This window comes from Mustela nivalis (genome assembly GCF_964662115.1).
Source record: "Mustela nivalis genome assembly, chromosome: 15".
Taxonomy (NCBI): Eukaryota; Metazoa; Chordata; class Mammalia; order Carnivora; family Mustelidae; genus Mustela; species Mustela nivalis.
The window spans coordinates 34,468,452-34,488,014 of NC_139034.1; the positions used below are offsets into that span (position 1 = coordinate 34,468,452).

The 19,563-nt window shown below is 41.3% G+C and overlaps 1 protein-coding gene and 1 long non-coding RNA gene across 5 annotated transcripts in view; one reads left to right on the top strand and one right to left on the bottom strand.

Moving 5' to 3' along the window:
- Positions 1-12,047, top strand: part of TSC22D1 (TSC22 domain family member 1) — a 140,046-nt gene extending 127,999 nt beyond the window's left edge. Inside the window, exons 1-3 of one of the 4 annotated variants that reach the window (XM_082700641.1) lie at positions 8,321-8,409; positions 9,478-9,529; positions 10,675-12,047. In XM_082700641.1, the coding sequence (XP_082556767.1) occupies positions 9,527-9,529; positions 10,675-10,932 (261 nt within the window). In that variant the 5' untranslated portion in view covers positions 8,321-8,409; positions 9,478-9,526 and the 3' untranslated portion in view covers positions 10,933-12,047. Of the gene's footprint in view, positions 1-8,320; positions 8,410-8,706; positions 9,099-9,477; positions 9,530-10,674 lie in introns of those variants that run through there. The other 3 variants (XM_082700640.1, XM_082700637.1, XM_082700636.1) reach the window with 3 other exon arrangements.
- On the bottom strand, positions 8,955-13,927 carry LOC309848693. Its single transcript, XR_014303216.1, has 2 exons — positions 12,949-13,927; positions 8,955-12,900 (listed from the first exon to the last, which is right to left on the bottom strand). It is a non-coding gene; the product is annotated as an uncharacterized lncRNA (long non-coding RNA).
- Positions 13,928-19,563: the final 5,636 nt, after the last annotated feature.

The window sequence follows — 19,563 nt, forward strand, 5'->3', positions numbered from 1 at the left end:
GCTGGGAAGTGTTTTCTCCTCTTCAGTTTTCTGAAAGGGTTTATATAGAATTGGCATTATTTCTTCCTTAAATGTTTAGTAGGATTCACCAGTGAATCTATCTGTGCCTGGGGTTCTGTGTGTGTGTGTGTGTGTGTGTGTGTGTGTGTGTGTCAGAAGATTTTAAGCTACAAATTAATTTTTAAAACAGACATAGTGCTATTTATGTTACCTGTTTTTCCTCAAGTGAGTTTCCATAGTGTCTTTCTAGGAATTGGTCCATTTCATCTAAGTTGTTAAATTTATTGAAATAAATTTGATATGCCATGTTTTTATTTTCATTCAGTTCAAAATATTTCCTTATTTTCCTTTTGATTATTCCTTTGACCCATGAGTTATGTAGATATGTGTTACTTTATTTCCAAATATTTGGAGATTTTCCAGATGATTTTCTATAGTTGATTTCTATTCCATTGTGCTCAGAGAATTTACTTTATATGATGTGAATGCTTTTAAATTAATTAAAACTTGATTTATGGCTCAGAATATGCTCTATCTTGGAAAAAATTCCACATGTGCTTGAAAAGAATGTATATTCGCTTGTTATTGGGTGGAATGTTCTGCAAAACTAAATTAGGTCACATGGTTGGCAGTGTTCAAGTGTTCTGTTATCTTTACTTATTTTCTCTTTCTTTCAGTTATTGAGAGAAGATTATTGAGGGGCACCTGGTTGGCTCAGTGGGTTGGAGCCTCTGCCTTGGGCTCAGGTCATGATCCTGGGGTCCTGGGATAGAGCCTCGCATCAGGCTCTCTGCTCAGCAGGGAGCCTGCTTCCTCCCCTCTCTCTCCCTGCCTCTGCCTGCTTATGATCTCTGTCTGTCAAATAAATAAATAAAAATCTTAAAAAAAAAAAAAAGATTATTGAAAACTCCTTACAGTTCTATCAATTTTTACTGCAAGTGTTTTAAAGCTCTGTTGTCACTGTATAAACATTTAGGATTTTTATGACCTCTTGATGAATTGACCCTTTATTCATTATGAAATGATCTTTGCTCTTCGTGTGCTCTGAATAATATGGGCACTTCAGCATTCTTTTGATTATTGTTAACAGACAGTATCTTCTTTCATCCTCTTATTTTACCTATTTGTGCCTTTATACTTAAAGTATGTTTCTTATAGGCAACATATAATTTTGTCTTTTTTTTTTTTAATTCAGTCTGACTACCTCTACCTTTTAATAAAGGTATTTAAGTGGAACCATTTACATTTGATGTGATTATTGCTGTAGCTGGTTTTAGTTTACTATCATGGTATTTGTTTTTTATTCTGTTCTTCATCCCCCTTCTCTTATTTTAGATTGTATATTTTCTTATGATTTCACTTTATCTTCTTTATTACCTGATTAGCTATGTGTCTTTATAGTTATTTCAGTTGTTGCTTTAGAGTTTGCAGTACACATAATAGTCTTTTCAAGTAATGTAAGAATCTTAGAGCAGTATGCTCATTCTCTCCTCCTGGCCTGTGTTCTTTTTTTTTTTTTTTTTTTTAAAGATTTATGTGTTTGACCAAGAGAGAGACAGCACACACAAGCACGAGAAGCAGCAAAGGGAGAGAGAGAAGCACTTTCCCTGCTGAGCAGGGCGCCTGATGCAGGGCTTGATCCCTGGACTCTTGAGATCATGACCTGAGCCAAACGCAGACCCAGGCGCCCCCTGTGTTCTCTTCTTGTCCTACATTTTACTTCTACATGTGTTGTTGCCTCTCCCCATACATGGTTATTATTTCTGCCTTAAACAGTTAATCATCTTTTTCTAATTTTAGTTTTAATTAAAGGACAGTTGACATACAAAATTTTGTTTGTTTCAGGTGAGGAGCATAGTAATTTGATACTTTTATACATTATGAAATGGTCTCAGTGATAAGTCTACTAACCATCTGTCACCAACAAAGTTACTACAATAATAGTGACTGTATTCCCTATGCTGCACCTCATATCCCCATGACTTATTTATTTTATAACTGGTAGTTTGTACCTCTTAATCCCATTCATCTATTTTGACCCATCCCCTCAACCCCTTCCCTCTTTGGTAACCAACTTTCTCATATCTCTGAGTCAATAATAAACAGTCACTTATTCGTCTCTTAAAAAAGATAGGGTACGGTTTTTTGTATTTAACCACATAATTACCATTTCTGATATTCTTCATTCTTTTGTATAGATTTAGATTTCTATCTGGTATCATTTTCCTTCTGTCCAAAGAGCGAACTTTAAAATTTCTTCTAGTGCAGGTCTGCCTTTGATAAATCCTCCCAGCTTTTGTATGTCTGTAAAAGAACAAATTTCACCTTTATTTTTGACAGGTATTTTCACTGGGCCTAGAATTGTAGGTTGACAGGTTTTTGAAATTTTTCTTTTAGCACTTTAAAAATATTGCCACACTGTTTTCTATCTAGCTGTTTCCAACCCACAGGTCGGCTACATTCTTTATCTTTGTTTTGCTTTGTGTATAATCTAGTTCTTTTCTTGGGCTGCTCTTAAATTTTCTCATTATCACTGGCTTTAAGCTATCTAATTATGACACACACCCTTATTGAAGTTTTTTCTACAATTCTCTTGCTTGAGGCTTAGTTTCTTAGATATGTGGATTTATTATTTTAATAAAACTTGGGGCAAATTGCCATTATTTCTTCAAATATTTTCCTTTCTCCTTCCCTCTTCTCTTCTTTAGGGACTTCACCAAAGATACATTTGGTTGTTTGAAATTGCCCACAGTTCAATGATGCTCTTTTCTTATTTCGTTCTTTTTTTTCCCCCTCCCTGTGTTTTATTTTGGCTACTTTTTATCCCTAACATATCACTAATATTTCTTCTGCCCTAATTTACTGTTAATCCATGCAGGGTATTTTTCTTCTCAAATGTTATATTTTTCATCTTCAGAAATCTAATTTCTTTATACTTTCCATACATCAACTTAATATGCTAATTTTCCCTCTACCTTCTTGAACATATAAAATATGGTTATAATAATTGTTTTAATGTCATTGTCTACAAATTATATCATTTTGGCCATATCTGGGTCATTCTGATTGATATTCTTCCTTGTTATGAGTTATTTTTCTTGCGTTTGTATGCCTGGTACTTTTCATTGGATGCCAGACACTGAATTATTGGATGCTAACTCTATTTTATTTAATATCCTGGAGCTTTGTTTTAGGACAAAATTAAGTTACTTGGAAACAGTTTGATCTTCAAGGCTTCCTTTAAAACTGCATTGTGCAAGACCAAAACACCCTTTAGTCTAGAACTAATTTTTCCCCATGACTTTGGCAGTATCCTTCTGAATATCTGGTGCCCCATGTTTACAAGTTGTTTTTTGTTTTGTTTTGTTTTTAATCTGGCTGGTAGTACCACCAACTATTCCTGACTCTGTGTGATTTCCAAAAATTGCCCCTGCCTGATTCTCTGGGGTGCCTCTTTCCCATCATTGGTAGTTTGCTCACATGCTCATGCTGATAAGTACTCAGCGGCAGCCTGGGAGCAGAGGAATCTTCTGCACACCCCATTCTCTTACTTTAAGAAAATGCTTCTACATTCCTAAAGATCACACAGAGTGAATAGAAAAAAAAATACATGTATGTATCTATAGGAGTATATATAAATATAAATTTTTTTTTAAGCCCCCTGTCTGTTCCTCAGCCAAAAATTTTTGTTTTCTCATAGTTACCTACCTACGTCTATGTATTTATACTGTTATTTTCGTGCTTGTGTAATTTTAGGTATTTTATAATCAAACTGTCATAGATTCAGATTTAGCATAAACCATTCTTATGGCTCAGGTCTTTTTCCCCTCCACCTTCCCCGTGCAATTAACTTTTTAAAGTTAAACCAATAAAAATTTTTTCAAAATTAATATAGTTATGTAAATTTTATTGATAAGCATACTAGTTTTTTCCTTGCTTTGTTTTCTGTAAAAGCCTTTGAACTTCTCTCAGACACCTGTCTGTGGCTCCCCTCCCCCTCTGCAAATGCTCAGCCTGATTGGATCAGTTCTATGCTCAGCCCCACCCACCCGAGCCCTCCCTCCCCACGGCTCCCATCTTTCTGCCCCTTACAGATCATCTGCTGCTTAGGCTTGCTTAGCAGCTGTCATCTTGAGATGTCCTTCCTCATCGTTCTGTTGATTCCCTCCCTTCTCTCTAGCATTTGAGTGCCTGGTTCATGTTTCCTGTACCTTTTATCTCTCTCGTTCCTTTTCAAATAATACAGCATTCTTTATTTCATCCTTTTGCTTGATTTGTTCCTCCATTTTGGTGTCTGAAAATGTTTTTGTTCTACCTTTACACTTAAAATGAATTTTTGGCCAATCAGTGATGATTTGGCCAAATAAGAATGAGAAATGAGAATGTTTTCTCTCAGAATTTTCTGCATTGCTCTCTGGCAGCCAGCAAAAACCATTCTGATTATTTATTCCCGTGTTTATAGCTTGTTTTTTCTGTTTGGAAGCTTTTAAGGATTTTCTCTGTTCCAAGTAATCTTTACTTTAATGCTGATGTGCTTTGGTGTAGTGCTTTTTTCTTTTCCTTTTTTTTTTTTTTTTTTTTTTTAATGATTTAATTTATTTACTTGTCAGAGAGAGAGAGAACATAAGCAAGAGCAGCAGCAGGCAGAGGGAGAAGCAGGCTGGCTGGCTCTCCGCTGAGCAGGGAGCTCGATGTGGGACTTGATCCCAGGACGCTGGGATCATGACCTGAGCCAAAGGCAGACACTTAACCAACAGAGCCACCCAGGCATCCCAGGGCTTTTTTCATTTATTGTGGTGGCCATTTGGTCATCTCGGTTAGGCTGAAGACTTGTGTCTTTCAGTTCAGGAGAAATTCTTAAATTATTTCTTTGTTCTCTGGTTTTGGAATCATCTGATTCTGATATTGGACCTCCCAGATTTATCCTTTTAGTTTCTTTTATTTCTCAATCATCTCTTTTTCTTTTATTCTACTTTTTGGAGATTTTTCTCATTTTTTTTTAAAGATTTTATTTATTTGACAGACAGAGATCACAAGTAGGCAGAGAGGCAGGCAGAGAGAGAGGAGGAAGCAGGCTCCCTGCCGAGCAGAGAGCCTGATGTGGGGCTCAATCCCGGGACCCTGAGATCATGACCCGAGCTAAAGGCAGAGGCTTTAACCCACTGAGCCACCCAGGCGCCCCGTTTTTTCTCATCTTTATCTTCCAACTTTTCTATGGAAATCAAGGATATTTCAAATATGGCTGACTTTTGTTTTGATTTCTTTGGAGTTATTTCTTTTTCTGACAGTATATGGGACCCAACACAAAACATTTGTTGTTTATCTGCAATTCACTTTTAATTGGAAGTCCTGTAGTTTTATTTACTATACCTAGTAACCCCACTTCTAGGACCTGGGGAGGATAAATTAGGAAGGGGCAAGTGAGCTGACAGTTCCTGGACACAAGATTTGGTCAGATATGGGATGATATGTTTTAGTGTCCTCCCTGGCAGTCACTTTAGATTTGCAAGGAGTTTGGACCGAGGGAGAAACAGGTTATCCTATTTGAGTGGTGGATCCCCAACTGTACCTATATTGGCCAAGACAGATGAATTTTGGAAAAAATGCACTCATTACTGAATTAAGGAACACAGGACCTTCCCCTGCTCCTTTTCTAATATTCTAGCATGCATGCTGCCAGCATGCAGAGGGCATGGAATTGGAGTCCAAGTAAAAGGCCCTTAGGCAAAACAAAACAAAACAGGAAACAAACAAACAAACAAAAAAAAAAAAAACAAAACCACACCACACCAACCTCTAATGCTCAGGCTTGTTTCCTATGCTCCAGATCTCTACTGGAGTGAGACCTGGTCTCTGCCCAATGCCTCATGATGGCTGTTGTCATCCACGCCTTTAAGGCGGCACAGTTTTCCCTGTCCTGTCAGCTAGACTTTAAGCCCCGAGTAGACCCCAGACTCACAGATCCTTCATCTTAAAAGAGAAGTATCTTTGAGAGTAAATTCTAGTGACTTTGTGCCTCAAATATTTCTGACCCTTGGTTGTCCCGTCCATGGACTTTCTTCCAGTTAATTTACCTTCTTTTTCAAATTGTCTTCCAGTCTGCATACAAAAATCTAGTTTGAAAGGAATCTAGCACATTTATGTATATAAAAACAATAGATTTCAAATAATTTGGTGGAGGGATTTATATCCTCTGGCCCTGCAAATTCTCCAGAAATTCTCCAGAAATGTACATACATTTCTTGTAATTTTATTCAAATAGCCACGTCCTGGAGGTGACCAGCATGTCCCTCTGCAGAGATATGGGTTAAACTGACTGATGGCTTACATTGGCTTCTGTAGCTTAACCTAATTGTGATCTGTTGAAACAAGTGAAATGGAAGCACAACCAGCTTGCTTCTGTCTCTGTTCAAGAACATCATGAATAAATAAAATTCAGTTAATTTGGTAATCCTAAACTTCAGCTGGGAATTTTTAATTCATTCCTTCATATGACCTTAAGAGTTTTATTTATTTTTTTTAAGATTTTATTTATTTATTTGACACAGGGAGAGAGAGATCACAAGTAGGCAGAGACAGGTAGGCAGAGAGCGAGGGGGAAGCAGGCTCCCTTCTGGGCAGAAAGCCAAATGTGGGGCTCGATCCCAGGACTTTGAGATCATGACCTGAGCTGAAGGCAGAGGCTTAACCCATTGAGCCACCCAGGTGCCCCAATAGTTTTATTTTTTAAGCTCCTTTTTTTTTTTTAAACAGTTTAAGATGATGTTTAATAATTTGTCACGTACAGTTCAGGTAAAATATGTAAATGGATTTAACTACCACAGTTTGTGGTAACTTTAACTTTCAAAACATAGAAACTATTTTGTGTATTAAATACTAACTCTGTCTAGCACTCACAGACAGAGGGATCATGTCCTTGGTTGCCAAATTACTGATTTAAGCTTCCACTTGCTCTGTTTCTTTTTACTGAAAATGGGTGCCTTCCTCAACTGCATTTCCTTCATCTGAGATAGTATATACATCAAGTTTTGTAAATCACAAATATGCTAACAAACATTTTTATTCAAAAGCAAAGTCTTAAAATTTGGAAAATATGACTTACAATAAAAAAGAATGTTACTGCTTATTTTTAGTGACACTTGGGTTTTCAGCCCGAAAGAGAATTTTTTGTCCTTGTCATCATCTATCATATTTGCCAGATTCGGTCCCTAATTCCTTTAAACGGTTTCTAGAACCATATGCTCCCTGGCAGCACTGGGTCAACTTAAAACGATGTCTGAAAGGCTCTGATGGTAATTGTCCTAAATTAAAGGATGCTGAGGATTGAAGGATGTGAAATTGAGAGAGAATGCCTGTTTGAGAAAAGACTCTGTGTGTGTGTGTGTGTGTGTGTGTGTGTGTGTGTGTGTGTGTGTGTGTAAATAGAGTATTTACATATATTCTGTGGTCAAATTTTATATTGAAATTATTTGTGCCTATAAATTAGAGAAGTCTATATATACTATGTGTAGTTTTTTGTTTGTGGTTTTATAGGCTTATGCCATTAGAGGGCAGTATTGTAGTGGTTAAGTTTGCTTTCTTAACTATTGACTTGCAAACCATAGAATTTATAATAAACAAATTTAAAGCCTTATATTTTTAGTATATTAAGTTGTAGTTTCAATTGATGTGTCCATGCAAATATTTTAAATTAATAGAGGAAATAAGCAATGGGTTAGTCTCTTAGATCTCTTGATTTTCGTTTGGGGAAGGGAATTTTACTTGTTCAGTATGGCCATCATAATGAAATACATACTTTATAATACTTCTGTCCTTCCGATGTAAGAAGACTCACAGGGTGAGACTTATAGGAATTGCGACTTTCAAAAACATGCCTTAGGGACTTACTGAAGATAGATTGATGTAGGACTTAACCTGTGGATTGAGTTTTCTAGGTCTAAATGGAAGGAGGGAGATGTGATTTTAAGGTTTAGGGCTCTAGGGACGTTTTGGGAAGATCTACTTGATTTCTTCGTCTGATGGGTACCTTTTTGCTTCAATAGATATATGCCTAGCAAAGAATATGTAATGTTTTTTTGTTTTGTTTCTACAAGTAATAGATGCATAAAAATGTAGTATTTCTCAGAAAGCAAATGTGATTTTTCCCTCCAAAATTCACTACCGCTTTAAAAAGTGTTATTACAGTATGGTTATTATCCTTATAAATAAACCTGCCCATAAAATCCTCCCATTACTTTGCCTGTAAGAACTAGATAATTGAAATCGAGACACTCGAGCTCCTCCAAGTCTTAGCGGTGGGACTGGGCATGCCCAGTAGCTCAGACGGTTCTGGTTGCAAATAGGAAGCTTTCTCCGTTCAGAAGCCGCGGGGACAGGCAGCTCCTGGGACGGGGTCTGACTCCCTTAAACGTAAGCACGTGCGGGGCCCCAATTGTATTTTCAGGGACCCTTGACATTTTCTGCCGAAGCAGTGGTCCGGCTGCCCAAGACTTGGAGGCCTTGGTGGCTCCGCAGCTTCACGGGTCCATTGCGGCCTGGGTCAGCCCACCCGAAGAGCGGGATCCGATCGGGAGGCTGGGGTGGGGGGTGGGGGGTGGCGGGGGGCTGGGAGTGGGGAGAGCGGGGAAGCTTGAGGCGGGCGGGGAAGGGAGAAGGGGAGGTTCCAATAGGGTGCTGGCCAATCGGCGCGGCTCTCGCCTCCATATATTCTGCGGCGAGCCGGAGTCCTGGTCCATAGCCTTAGTGGATCCTGGCTGTCGTCCTGGGAGGCTTCTCCGCACAACGGTGGGATCAGCATCTTCCCGGGATCGCCAAGCCCCAGAAGCCGGGTTTCTTTAAATTAGGGCTGCTGTTTTCCACTTCTCCCTGGGCTGCAGAAAGCTAGAAGGTTTTTTTTTTAAATCTAGCTCAGACAAGGCTGCTGGTATTCCTTTTTTTTTTTTTTTCCGCGAGGGTGTTTTTGGCTGCAATTGCATGAAATCCCAATGGTGTAGACCAGTGGCGATGGATCTAGGAGTTTACCAACTGAGACATTTTTCAATTTCTTTCTTGTCATCCTTGCTGGGGACTGAAAACGCCTCTGTGAGACTTGACAATAGGTAAATGTCGACTGGGATAGTTTCTTTAAATTTACTCGTGAGATACTTCTAATAATGCAGGTGAAAAATAGCCAGGCGAATTCCTTTGTCCATTGCCGGGAGGCTACGGTGACATGGATGTTGCTTTTTCAAATGTTTAGCCGGAGAGCAGGCTTTTACTACATTATGTAATTTAGCCTTTTGTGGCTTACTAAAATAGGGAAATGTCTGGATATTCGTTAGTAAGAGAGTGGCTGGTGTTTTCTGGAGGGTGATCTATTACATGGTGTTGTCGAATGTTCAAAAAATGCTGCCAGTAACATCACAGAATAGGGGAGTCCTTTTTTGTCTTGGATGTTATAAAAATTCCACTTATCGATTTTTCCCCCCTCTCTTCCAGCTCCTCTGGTGCAAGTGTGGTAGCTATTGACAACAAAATCGAGCAAGCTATGGTAGGTACTGATTAAAAATCATTTGTACTACATGTGGGCACAGTACAAAAAGCGAGATCGGGATGGCACCAGTGCATCCATAGTTAGGATGACTGCTCTTCGTACATTGAGAAATGCCGGCACTGTCTCCTCTCGGCCGGCATGTAGCCACATCCCAAGGCTGCAGCGGGAGAGCCCGGGGCCCTGAGGGTATTAAATGTTCTCAATTCCCGAGGGGTTTCACACGACGTGGGGATTTTTGCAGAGGTGTCCCCTTTTTGCTCGGGAATTGCGAGGGAAGCTCTGCCCTGCGCGTCCTTCGGTCGCGGGCACATCTCTAGCGATGTGGCTTTACTAGCAATCTCAAGGTTTACTAAGGAAGGAGGGGGGTACAGAGTGGGGATCTCAGGGGCTCTCTAGACCTTGTACAGACGGATCCCCAGTACTGGAGGCTACTGAATGATGAAGAAGAATCGGAGAAAAGTTTTGTCTTTCTCAGCCTCTGCCTGGATTTCTCCGATTTTTTATTTCCGCCTTGGCTTTCTTTGTTATTGGAGCAGCGCCTGTGGCTCTTCTCACGGGATTCTCTGCCCACTGTTGCTAGGCAAACTCCGAACCTTTAATTCGGAGCTATAAATAACTCGAGATCCCATTGGCTGCAACGTCTGCCCAGGTTTCTGTGATGTCAGCTTAATCACGAAAGGGGGGAGGGGGGTGGAGGGAGGAAAAATGCGGCAACATGCTCTGTAGGAACTGGCTGCAGCCGGTGCTGAGGGAGGCGGTCCGGGGGGCGGAGGGAGGGACTTGGGGGCGGGGAAGCGGCTACCGTTGCTGCGGGCCTGGACATCCCAGCGGCCAGGCTCCTGCCCCGCCTTCCAGAAGCCCAGTGCATTTTGCCGTCTAGAGTAGGAAACGCGAGTGTATGCATCCCTGGCTGAGGGCCGCGGAAAAATGCACAGGCTTTGAAAAAGCCTGATCCCCTTATATATTAAACTTCAAGTATTTCGTACAGTTGTGCTTGTATTCAGTAGATGGCTCCTAGGGCTGGTTAAATAAGATAAAGGCAGGTTATGTTAATAGTCCTGGACGTCATGCAAAATGATGCTTTAAAAATTCAGAGTCTGGGAAATACTTAAGATAAACCTCTTTTTCCCTCTGCCTTTCAGGATCTGGTGAAAAGCCATTTGATGTATGCGGTTAGAGAGGAAGTGGAGGTCCTCAAAGAGCAAATCAAAGAACTAATAGAGAAAAATTCCCAGCTGGAGCAGGAAAACAATCTGCTGAAGACACTGGCCAGTCCTGAGCAGCTTGCCCAATTTCAGGCCCAGCTGCAGACTGGCTCCCCCCCTGCCACCACACAGCCACAGGGGACCACACAGCCCCCCGCCCAGCCAGCGTCCCAGGGCTCAGGACCCACCGCGTAGCTGCCTATGCCCCCGCAGAACTGGCTGCTGCTGTCTGAACTGAACAGACCAGAGAAGATGTACTAGGGGGAATCCGCCTCCACAGTCACCCATTTCATTGCTCGCTGCGAAAGAGAAGTGAGACTGACGTATATGCCATTGTCCAGTATTAAACACTCATATGCTTTTGGCTTGAAGAAATTTCTTAGTTGGGCGAATTAAAGGTTAATCAGAGAATTAGCATGGATATACTGGGACCTCATGCAGCTTGGCAGATACGTGAGAAGTGGTTTCATTCATGCCGAGGAGCTGTGTGCCTTTCCACCCCTTCCCTGCTCCCCATCCCCACTCCCGAGCGTTCTCTCCTGCTTGCACGTAGTGTACTCCATGGGGTCTGAAGCAGTGGGGCTCCACGGGACTTTCCTCTCTCCTCTTCTCCCCCAGGAGGACCTTAAAAGGGAGGTCAGAGTAAAGACTGACGCATAGTCTCACCTAAGATGGGGGGAAACGTAGTTCATCGAACCAATTGACGACTGTCACCAAAAATCCATAAAAACAATAGTACTGTGCCTCTTTCTGAAACAGTGGATGACATAAAAGTCTTAGTGACTAAAACGGTGACAGGTAGCTGGGACCTAGGCTCTCTTACATGAAGGTTGTTTTGCTTATTGTATATTTGTGTATGTAGTGTAACTATTTTGTACAATAGAGGACTGTAACTACTATTTAGGTTGTACAGATTGAAATTTAGATGTTTCATTGGCTGTCTGAAGAAGTGTGGATTGTCTTTTATATAGAGATCTACATTAAAAAAATGCTACAAGAAGAAAACCACACCTAAAGAAATTTTAAGAATTTGGCACCGTCGGTCACTTTGTGTAATCTAAAATCTTCTAGTTGCTCCATATCTTGAAGTAAATTCCTGTTCACTGAAGTCTTTTGATTGAGCTGGTTGAATACTTTGAAAAATGATCCGTTCTAGCTAATGAATTTCGCAGTAGGGGTTTCTGCATATTACCTGTATAGTAGTTCTATGCATACGTTTCTGTGCATGTTCTCTACGCAGTTCTAAGGTGTCACTGTATTTAACTGTTGCACTTGTCAACTTTCAATAAAGCATATAAAATGTTGATAAACAAGTGTTTTCATGTTAGAGTGTGTTAACATTACTGCAGTCACTTTGCAATTATTTCCAGGTAAAGTTCAAACAGTTTGGCAAAATCTTGAAGGGGAGTGTGAAGGTTGGACAAAGTAGGGGTGCTAGTGTTTTCGATTACAGATAGACGGTGCATTATTTCAAGCCAGTAAGGGGAAGAGAGACATAATGAAGGAGACAAGAGCTTATGTCTTTAGCCCAGTATCATCTGGACAAGTGGCTTCACCTCTCAGGGCCTATGTGGACACTGAAAGAGGAAAAAGTTCTGTGACTTTGAAGTTCTAGAAGTCTATGTAAGCCTTGGTTTTCAAATGTTTTATTAGCTGGGAGGGTCATGAGCCTTAATTCTGTGTATAATCCCAATTAGCAGCTCTGGAATCAAAAAACATTTCCACTTTAGAAACTGTCACCCTGGATTGGGATGTCGTTCCTAACATGGGTTGAGTTTCTAGCTCCTGGAAATGTCCAAGCAAAAGAAGATGATTCCAGGTGTTTGCTCTACTGGATTTGAGGTGGGACCAGACGAGCAAGAGGGCCAGTTGATTCCTTATGACTAAAATAGGTCAAAATTTAAAGCATGTTGGAATCCTAAGGCAAATTGGCGTCTGAGATGTGAGCCTGACAAGTTCTGGGGGCCCTATCAGCAAGCAGTGTGAACAGGGTGGGTTTATCAGCTCTAATATGCCCGAAGGCCTCAGCAACGCCCCCTCCACCCAATGGGAGTTGAGGCATTTGTGAGTTCCAAGGCTTACTTAAACCCTAGCAGGGTGAGGCCTTAACTTCTGCTGTAGAGCTGGTAGGAGATTGATAGGTGAATGGAACATCAGGGCCAACTGAGCCACCCAGGCGTCCCCATGGTGAGCTCTTTAACACATGCTCACTTCCTGAGAAGTGGACAGTGAGCATGTGTTAAAGAGCTCACCATGGAGACGCCTGGGTGGCTCAGTTGGTTAAGCAGCTGCCTTCGGCTCAGGTCATGATCCCAGCATCCTGGGATCGAGTCCCACATTGGGCTCCTTGCTCTGCAGGGAGCCTGCTTCTCCCTCTGACTCTGCCTTCCACTCTGTCTGCCTGTGCTCGCTCTCTCTCTGACAAATAAATAAATAAAATCTTAAAAAAAAAAAAAAAAAAAGCTCACCGTGTTGGGTTTGGGGACACAGAGCTCTCGTTGAAGCAGTAAACTATTGACTGCCACGGGCTGGTGGCAACTGCCAGACAATGGTTTGGGGGATTTGGAGAGGACTTAAAAAAGCCTTCGTCATTTTACTTTGAAGGTTATATGACTTTGGCTTAAATAAAGGGATGCTGACTTAGTAGTTACATTTCCTTTAAAAAGAAAATCATAATGAATTGAAATCTATAGTCATTTCATCATTTGCTTTTTATTGAAGATCCTCAACACCAAAGGTGGTAATTGTCGAAAATTTTGGAAATTTCATGTTAATGTATTGTTAAGATAATGGAGAACTTCCTTCTCCATTACTTAATGAAATTTTGGTCTTCCAATTAAAAATGTGAGACTCCCATGACAATTTGAGAGCTGAATATTGTTTGTGAAATCATGGATTATTAAAAGATGGTTTTCCATTCATGTTTATTTTAGTAATTACTAGACATGTTTTTAAGTGATTGACATTTTGGGATGTTTAAGGTAATTTAAAAAGGCATTTTTTTACTTGCTTACAGGCTTTTGTTGGCCTGTGGGTTATTATTTAATTGATTATATCACAGTCATGTTCAGTGGAGCAAGCAAGATTTTTAAGAGGAATGGAGTGTTGCACAGCCCTGGGTGTTGATGACATCATTTGCAGCAGGAGAGACTGTTGTTCAGTGAAGGAGACATAGAAGGAATTTTACATGATTTTTAATGACTGTCTGCTTTCTGTTTCAAATTAACAATGTGTATCACTCAGTCGTTCTGTGCCTTTTTTTTTTAACATACTTTAAAAACAAATTTGTCACCATGTGATGAATATGCCATGGCAGAATCAATTTTAAATTTACACATGAAACACATAAAAGTTCATTATAATGGAAATCAAAAATGAACATGAATTTCAAGAGACATGACTCTGACCTTGCTGTATGTACAGGAAGTAGTGGCAGCTGCTAGGAAGGAGTCTGACAACACGACTGCTTATAGCCGTCACCCACAAATCCATTCCTGCAGCAATAATGGCACAAGGGTTAGAAATGGAGGCAGAGAAGACGACGTTAACTCCCGTTAGCTGACGTGGCCTCAGCTGGAGACGTGTGCACAGTGTTGGCACTTGGAAGCATGTTGTGCAGTACACTTCCTGTGCGAGTGTGGGGAGAAGGACCCTGGGCTGAGTGTGGACACTCGCCTCGCAGTCACCAGCTTGTAGACACGAGATGGAACCTCTCAGACCGACTTTCGCATCCATAAAATGAGTTGGATCAGGTTGCAAAGATTCAGGTCTGCCCTAAGATGCTACAACCCTCTGCTTTTTGAGATGACTCTCCTTTATTCTAACTTTGGGGGGCGGGGCGGTAGAGCCCGCTGTTTTTGTTTGTTCATTTAACTTCGTAAGCTAGAATTAATTTGGTTTTAATTGTAACTCCACTGGTTACTAGCTAACTGACCTTGGGCAGGAGATTTTAATTGCTTTTCTCCGTTACCTCATGCTCAATATGGGACAGGTTCTCTCCACAGGGTTTTTGTAAGGATAATGCTGGAAAGTAAGCACGGAGATGGAATCAGAGCAAGTACCCAAGGAATGCTAGCCTTTCTGTTATTTCTGAGCCACTCGTTCTGTTATGTTTTAATTTTGTATTTTTTGTAGGAATAAAGCTGTGGCAATTTTATTTTCTGATAGCTTTTGACTTCGCATTTAATAATAGTAGTGGCTGTTAAAATTTTATTACAAAGACACACATGAAAAATGCCATTTAGGGGGTGCCTGGCTGGTTCAGTCAGTGGAGCGTGTGACTCTTGATCTTGGGATTGTGGGTCCAAGCCCTTGTTAGGTGTGATTACTTAAAAATAAAATTTTTAAAAGGCCATTTGGAATATGGACAGAAATGCACCATTTCTTCTTCTTTATCTCAGAAATAATACCTCAAGTTTCATTTCTGTGAGTTAGAAAAGGGATTAGTTGAGAATTATTCATGTTTGAAAATAATATTGTTGGGGTGCCTGGGTAGCTCAGTTGTTAAGCGTCTGCCTTCGGCTCAGGTCACCATCCCAGGGTCCTGCAATTGAGTCCTACCTACATCAGGCTCCCTGCTCGGCAGGGAGCCTGCTTCTCCCTCTCCCACCCCCCCTGCTTGTGTTCCCTCTCTCTCTCTCTGTCTCTCTCTGTCAAATAAATAAAATCTTAAAAAAATAATAATATTGATGGAAGTAAATGCACAATTACAGGCGGGAGATATAGATAGAATATTAATTTTCCTGTGGAATAAAACCCTATATAAAACAGTACTATGGAATACCAGGCTCAAAGTCACCGGGATTAGCAATCAGGCTTTATCAATAGCTATGGAAGGTTCAGTGACCATTTTAAAATGGGCAAAGTTGCTGTAATATTATACATCTATGCTTTAAATCCAGGTGTTTTAGACTCAGATGTCTATGTGAGACTATGTAGACTCAGACTCAGGATGTGACAGAAGCTTCTTGACTTCTCTCCATAAGGAGAGAGATGTGAGGGGGAGACAGTTGGATGAGATAGTGGTGGTGGCATTGGAGAGTCCGTGCTCCCTCTGATGGGGATGACTGCTCCATAGCGCCGTCCACTTGTTGCTCCATGGGGACACAAACACTGCGTTGTCAGGTCTTCCAGTTTTTCAAGATCCAGAAGTCCAGGCTCTGTCTGAAATTTCCTGATTTTCGGACACTATAGACCAAACGAAAGCCCGCCTACTGTGCTGATGTGGCCTGTGGGAGTTTCCACTCCCTTTCTGTGTTTGTTTCAAGAGCCAGACTCCTGTCCCCAACAGCAGCTCATCCTTCAGCGCAAAACAAAACAAAAAAACTTTCTGATTAGAGACACTGAGCAGAGGCTTTCTGGTAAGTTCTGCGTAAACTGCTTCAGAGAACATTCACTGAAGACCTTCCAAAGGCCAGAGATAGTACAGTGAGTGAGCCACAGTCCTTGCCTTCAAGGACAGCCCACTAGCTTCTTTTAAAATAAATGAGGTACTTTGTTTTCTGGTGAAATTTGCCTTGTGCAATAGAATGCCTAAAGAATTCTTTCCGTATTTCTTCTCAGATCAAACTTTTGGCAAACATATTTCTAAGAACTCTTGTTAAATTGGTGGCATTTTCTCGTGGTAGCCTAACTCCCTCAATAATAACTATGTTTTAGAACTGACTCATTTGGGGACAAAGACAGTGTTTGGCAGTTGTGTGCGCTGCAAGGTTACACCACAGATGCTCCAAATTTCCAGGAATGGCCTATATTTCAATTAAAATAATCTTTCCAGGGCATCTGGGTGACTCAGTTGGTGAAGCGTCTGCCTTTGGCTCAGTTCATGATCCCAGGGTCCTGGGATCGAGTCCCACACTGGGCTCTCTGCTCAGTGGGGAGTCTGCTTCTCTGCACTTCCCTTGGCTCACTCTCTCTCAAATAACATCTTTTAAAAAAATGAAATAATCTTCCTGTTGTCTCAAGTACATTGAGTGCATGCCCTCATCTGTAGTCTGTAGTCACTGCAGACGAGAACGGCAAAGAAACAGAGGCCTAGTTTCTCTCCATAAGGAGAGAGATGTGAGGGAGGCCTTGGGGTGATCAGCTGGACCGGTTTCCCCGGGCCTTTAGGGGTTCCCGGGAAGTGGGACTTCCGGTACTCTGGCCAGGAAAGTTCCAGGCAAACGGGGACAAGTTGGTTGGCCCAGATCCCATTTCCTTTTCTACTTGGACATGCTGCTCAATTACATCCCCCATCCTCTTGAAGTTACTGAGGTGTGACCAGGGGACCCAGCTTCAATCAATGGACAGAAAGCTGAAGGGACCCAACACTTTCAGACTTGGCCTTAAGAAAGTCATTCTTAGCAATCTGCTGTGCTCCTTCCCCTAATGCTGACCCCTAAGGAGAAGACCTGGGGCCCCAGAAATTGACAACATTAAATACGCTTCTAGAGCCCATCGAAAGACTCTTCAGTTAAACAACCTGCTTCACCCCTTCAGACGGTCTACACTCCCCATATACGCCTTTGGTGTCACATGAGCTGTCAACTGATAGAGGTGGGCCAGACTATAGAGCACTATTATGTAACACAATCTTGTCCAGAACAAATATTCTAGGTCTTGCTGAAGTACAAATAGGGCAGAAGCCTACCAAGGTTTTAAGGGGCTTTTATTGCCAAGGGAGACATAAGCTAGTTCAAGCTAAACCAACGACAACTACAAAAAACACCCTCGAAACCTTCAAATAATCTTCAGGCCCTGGGACCCACGGGAGCTGGAAGTGGGTGACACAAATGTCTAAAGCTGTAAAACACTCAAGGAGAGCCTTCTCCCCAGTGCCCACTTCGCAGGTGGCTGTGGAGGATACTGGACAAGGAATCCTCCCAGAGGAAGGAGACTGGAACTTTGGAGAAGGATGGGCCCGAGACTTCTTTTCCCAAAGGATAGAAATAACGTCTAATTAGGGAACCTCTCCCACTGCCAGGGCAAAGGGCATCTTCTCAATGCTTGAACATTAAGACTTCATAACTGATAAGGACTGGGTATGTTTCCATCGGGGGTTTTATGGCCGATCTTATGCCCCGGCTCTCCCATTATGCAATGTCTGTAGAGACATTTTTTAGGCCTTTAGGAGCCACATCCAAACCTGTGTCTTACCCAGAGATCTTGGAGTTTGAGCTGGATGGGATTTGGAGCTGCTGCCCCTTGGGAGGGTGAACGTATTATGTGAGGACAAGAAGATCATATGCATATTTAGATCCAAAGGGAGGGGTTATGGCAGAGATTGGTAGGTGTTTACCAAAAACAAAAACAAAAACAAAACTCTTCTTCTTGCTGGACTCACAGATAGCATTTCCCAGATTCCCTTGCAGCTGGGCGAGCCCATTTGATGGAATCCTAGCCAATATTGAGAACGTGAACAGAAATGCTGGTTTGTCATTTCCAGGCCTGATTCATAAACATTTTCCCTTGGGCAATCCTCCATGCTTTTTCCCCTTCAGCCAACTGGTTGGAGATGGGACAGCTTTAATAGCCTGGGACCCTGACTGACTGAGTGGAGCCAAGCCCCTTTCCTGCCTCCCGGCTCTCTAACCTGGAGCTACTCAAAACTGTTACAAGAGGGCAATAAATACATTTCTATTATGTTTCAGATACGTTTTCTAGTTCATTACCTTTGCCAGTTCCCAAACACATGGACTACCTGGTGCAGTGTTACAAAGCAGTGGGCAACAGAACTAGAACAAATAATCCTAAAATTTGTATGGAAGCACAAAAGACCTTGGATCTCCAGAGCAATCTTGAAAAAGAACAAAGCTGGAGGTATCACAGTCCTAGATTTCAGGATCTTCCTCAAAGCTGGAGGATTCAAAACAGTATGGTACTTGCACAAAAAGGGACATGGATCAATGGATCAGAATAGAGAGCCAGAAGAAAAAAATACAAACACACACACACACACACACACACACACACACACACACAAAACCCAATTATATGGTCAACTAATTGTCAACAAAGGAGGCAAATATGCAATGAGAGAAAATCTCTTCAATGAATGGTTGGGAAATTGGATAGTTACATGCCAAAGAATGAAACTGGACAACTTCCTTACACCACACGCACAAATAAACTCAAAATGGATTAAATAGCTAAATGGGAGACCTGGAGCCATAAAAATCCTACAAGAGAAAATAGGCAATACCTTCTCTGACATCGTCCATAGCAACATCTTTCTAGATATGTCTCTTGAGGCAAAGAAAATATGAAAGCAAAAATAAACTATTGGGACTACACCAAAATAAAAAGCTTCTGCACAGCAAAGGAAACAACTAACAGAATTTAAAGACAACCTATTGAATGGGAGAAGATATTTGTAAATGGTATATCTGGTAAAGAGTTGGTATCCAAAATATATAAAGAACTTACACAACTCAACAGTTAAAAACCAAATAATCCAATTAAAAATAGGCAGAAGATAGGGGACCTGGTGGCTTAGTCGGTTAACCATCTGCCTTCGACTTAGGTCATGATCCCAGGCTCCTTGCTCAGTGGGAAGTCTGCCTCTCCATCTTTCTCTCACTCTTTCTCCCTCTCACTGCTCTCTCTCTCAGGTAAATAAATAAAATCTTAAACAAACAAACAAACAAACAAACAAAAAAACGGGCAGAAGACATGAACAGACATTTTTCCAAAGAAGACAGATGGCCAATAGACACGTGAAAAGATGCTCAATATCACTCATCAGGGAAATGCAAATCAAAACCACAATGAGCTATCACCTCATACCTGTCAGAATAGCTAAAATTAAACAACAACAAAACAACACAAGAAACAACAAGTGTTAGC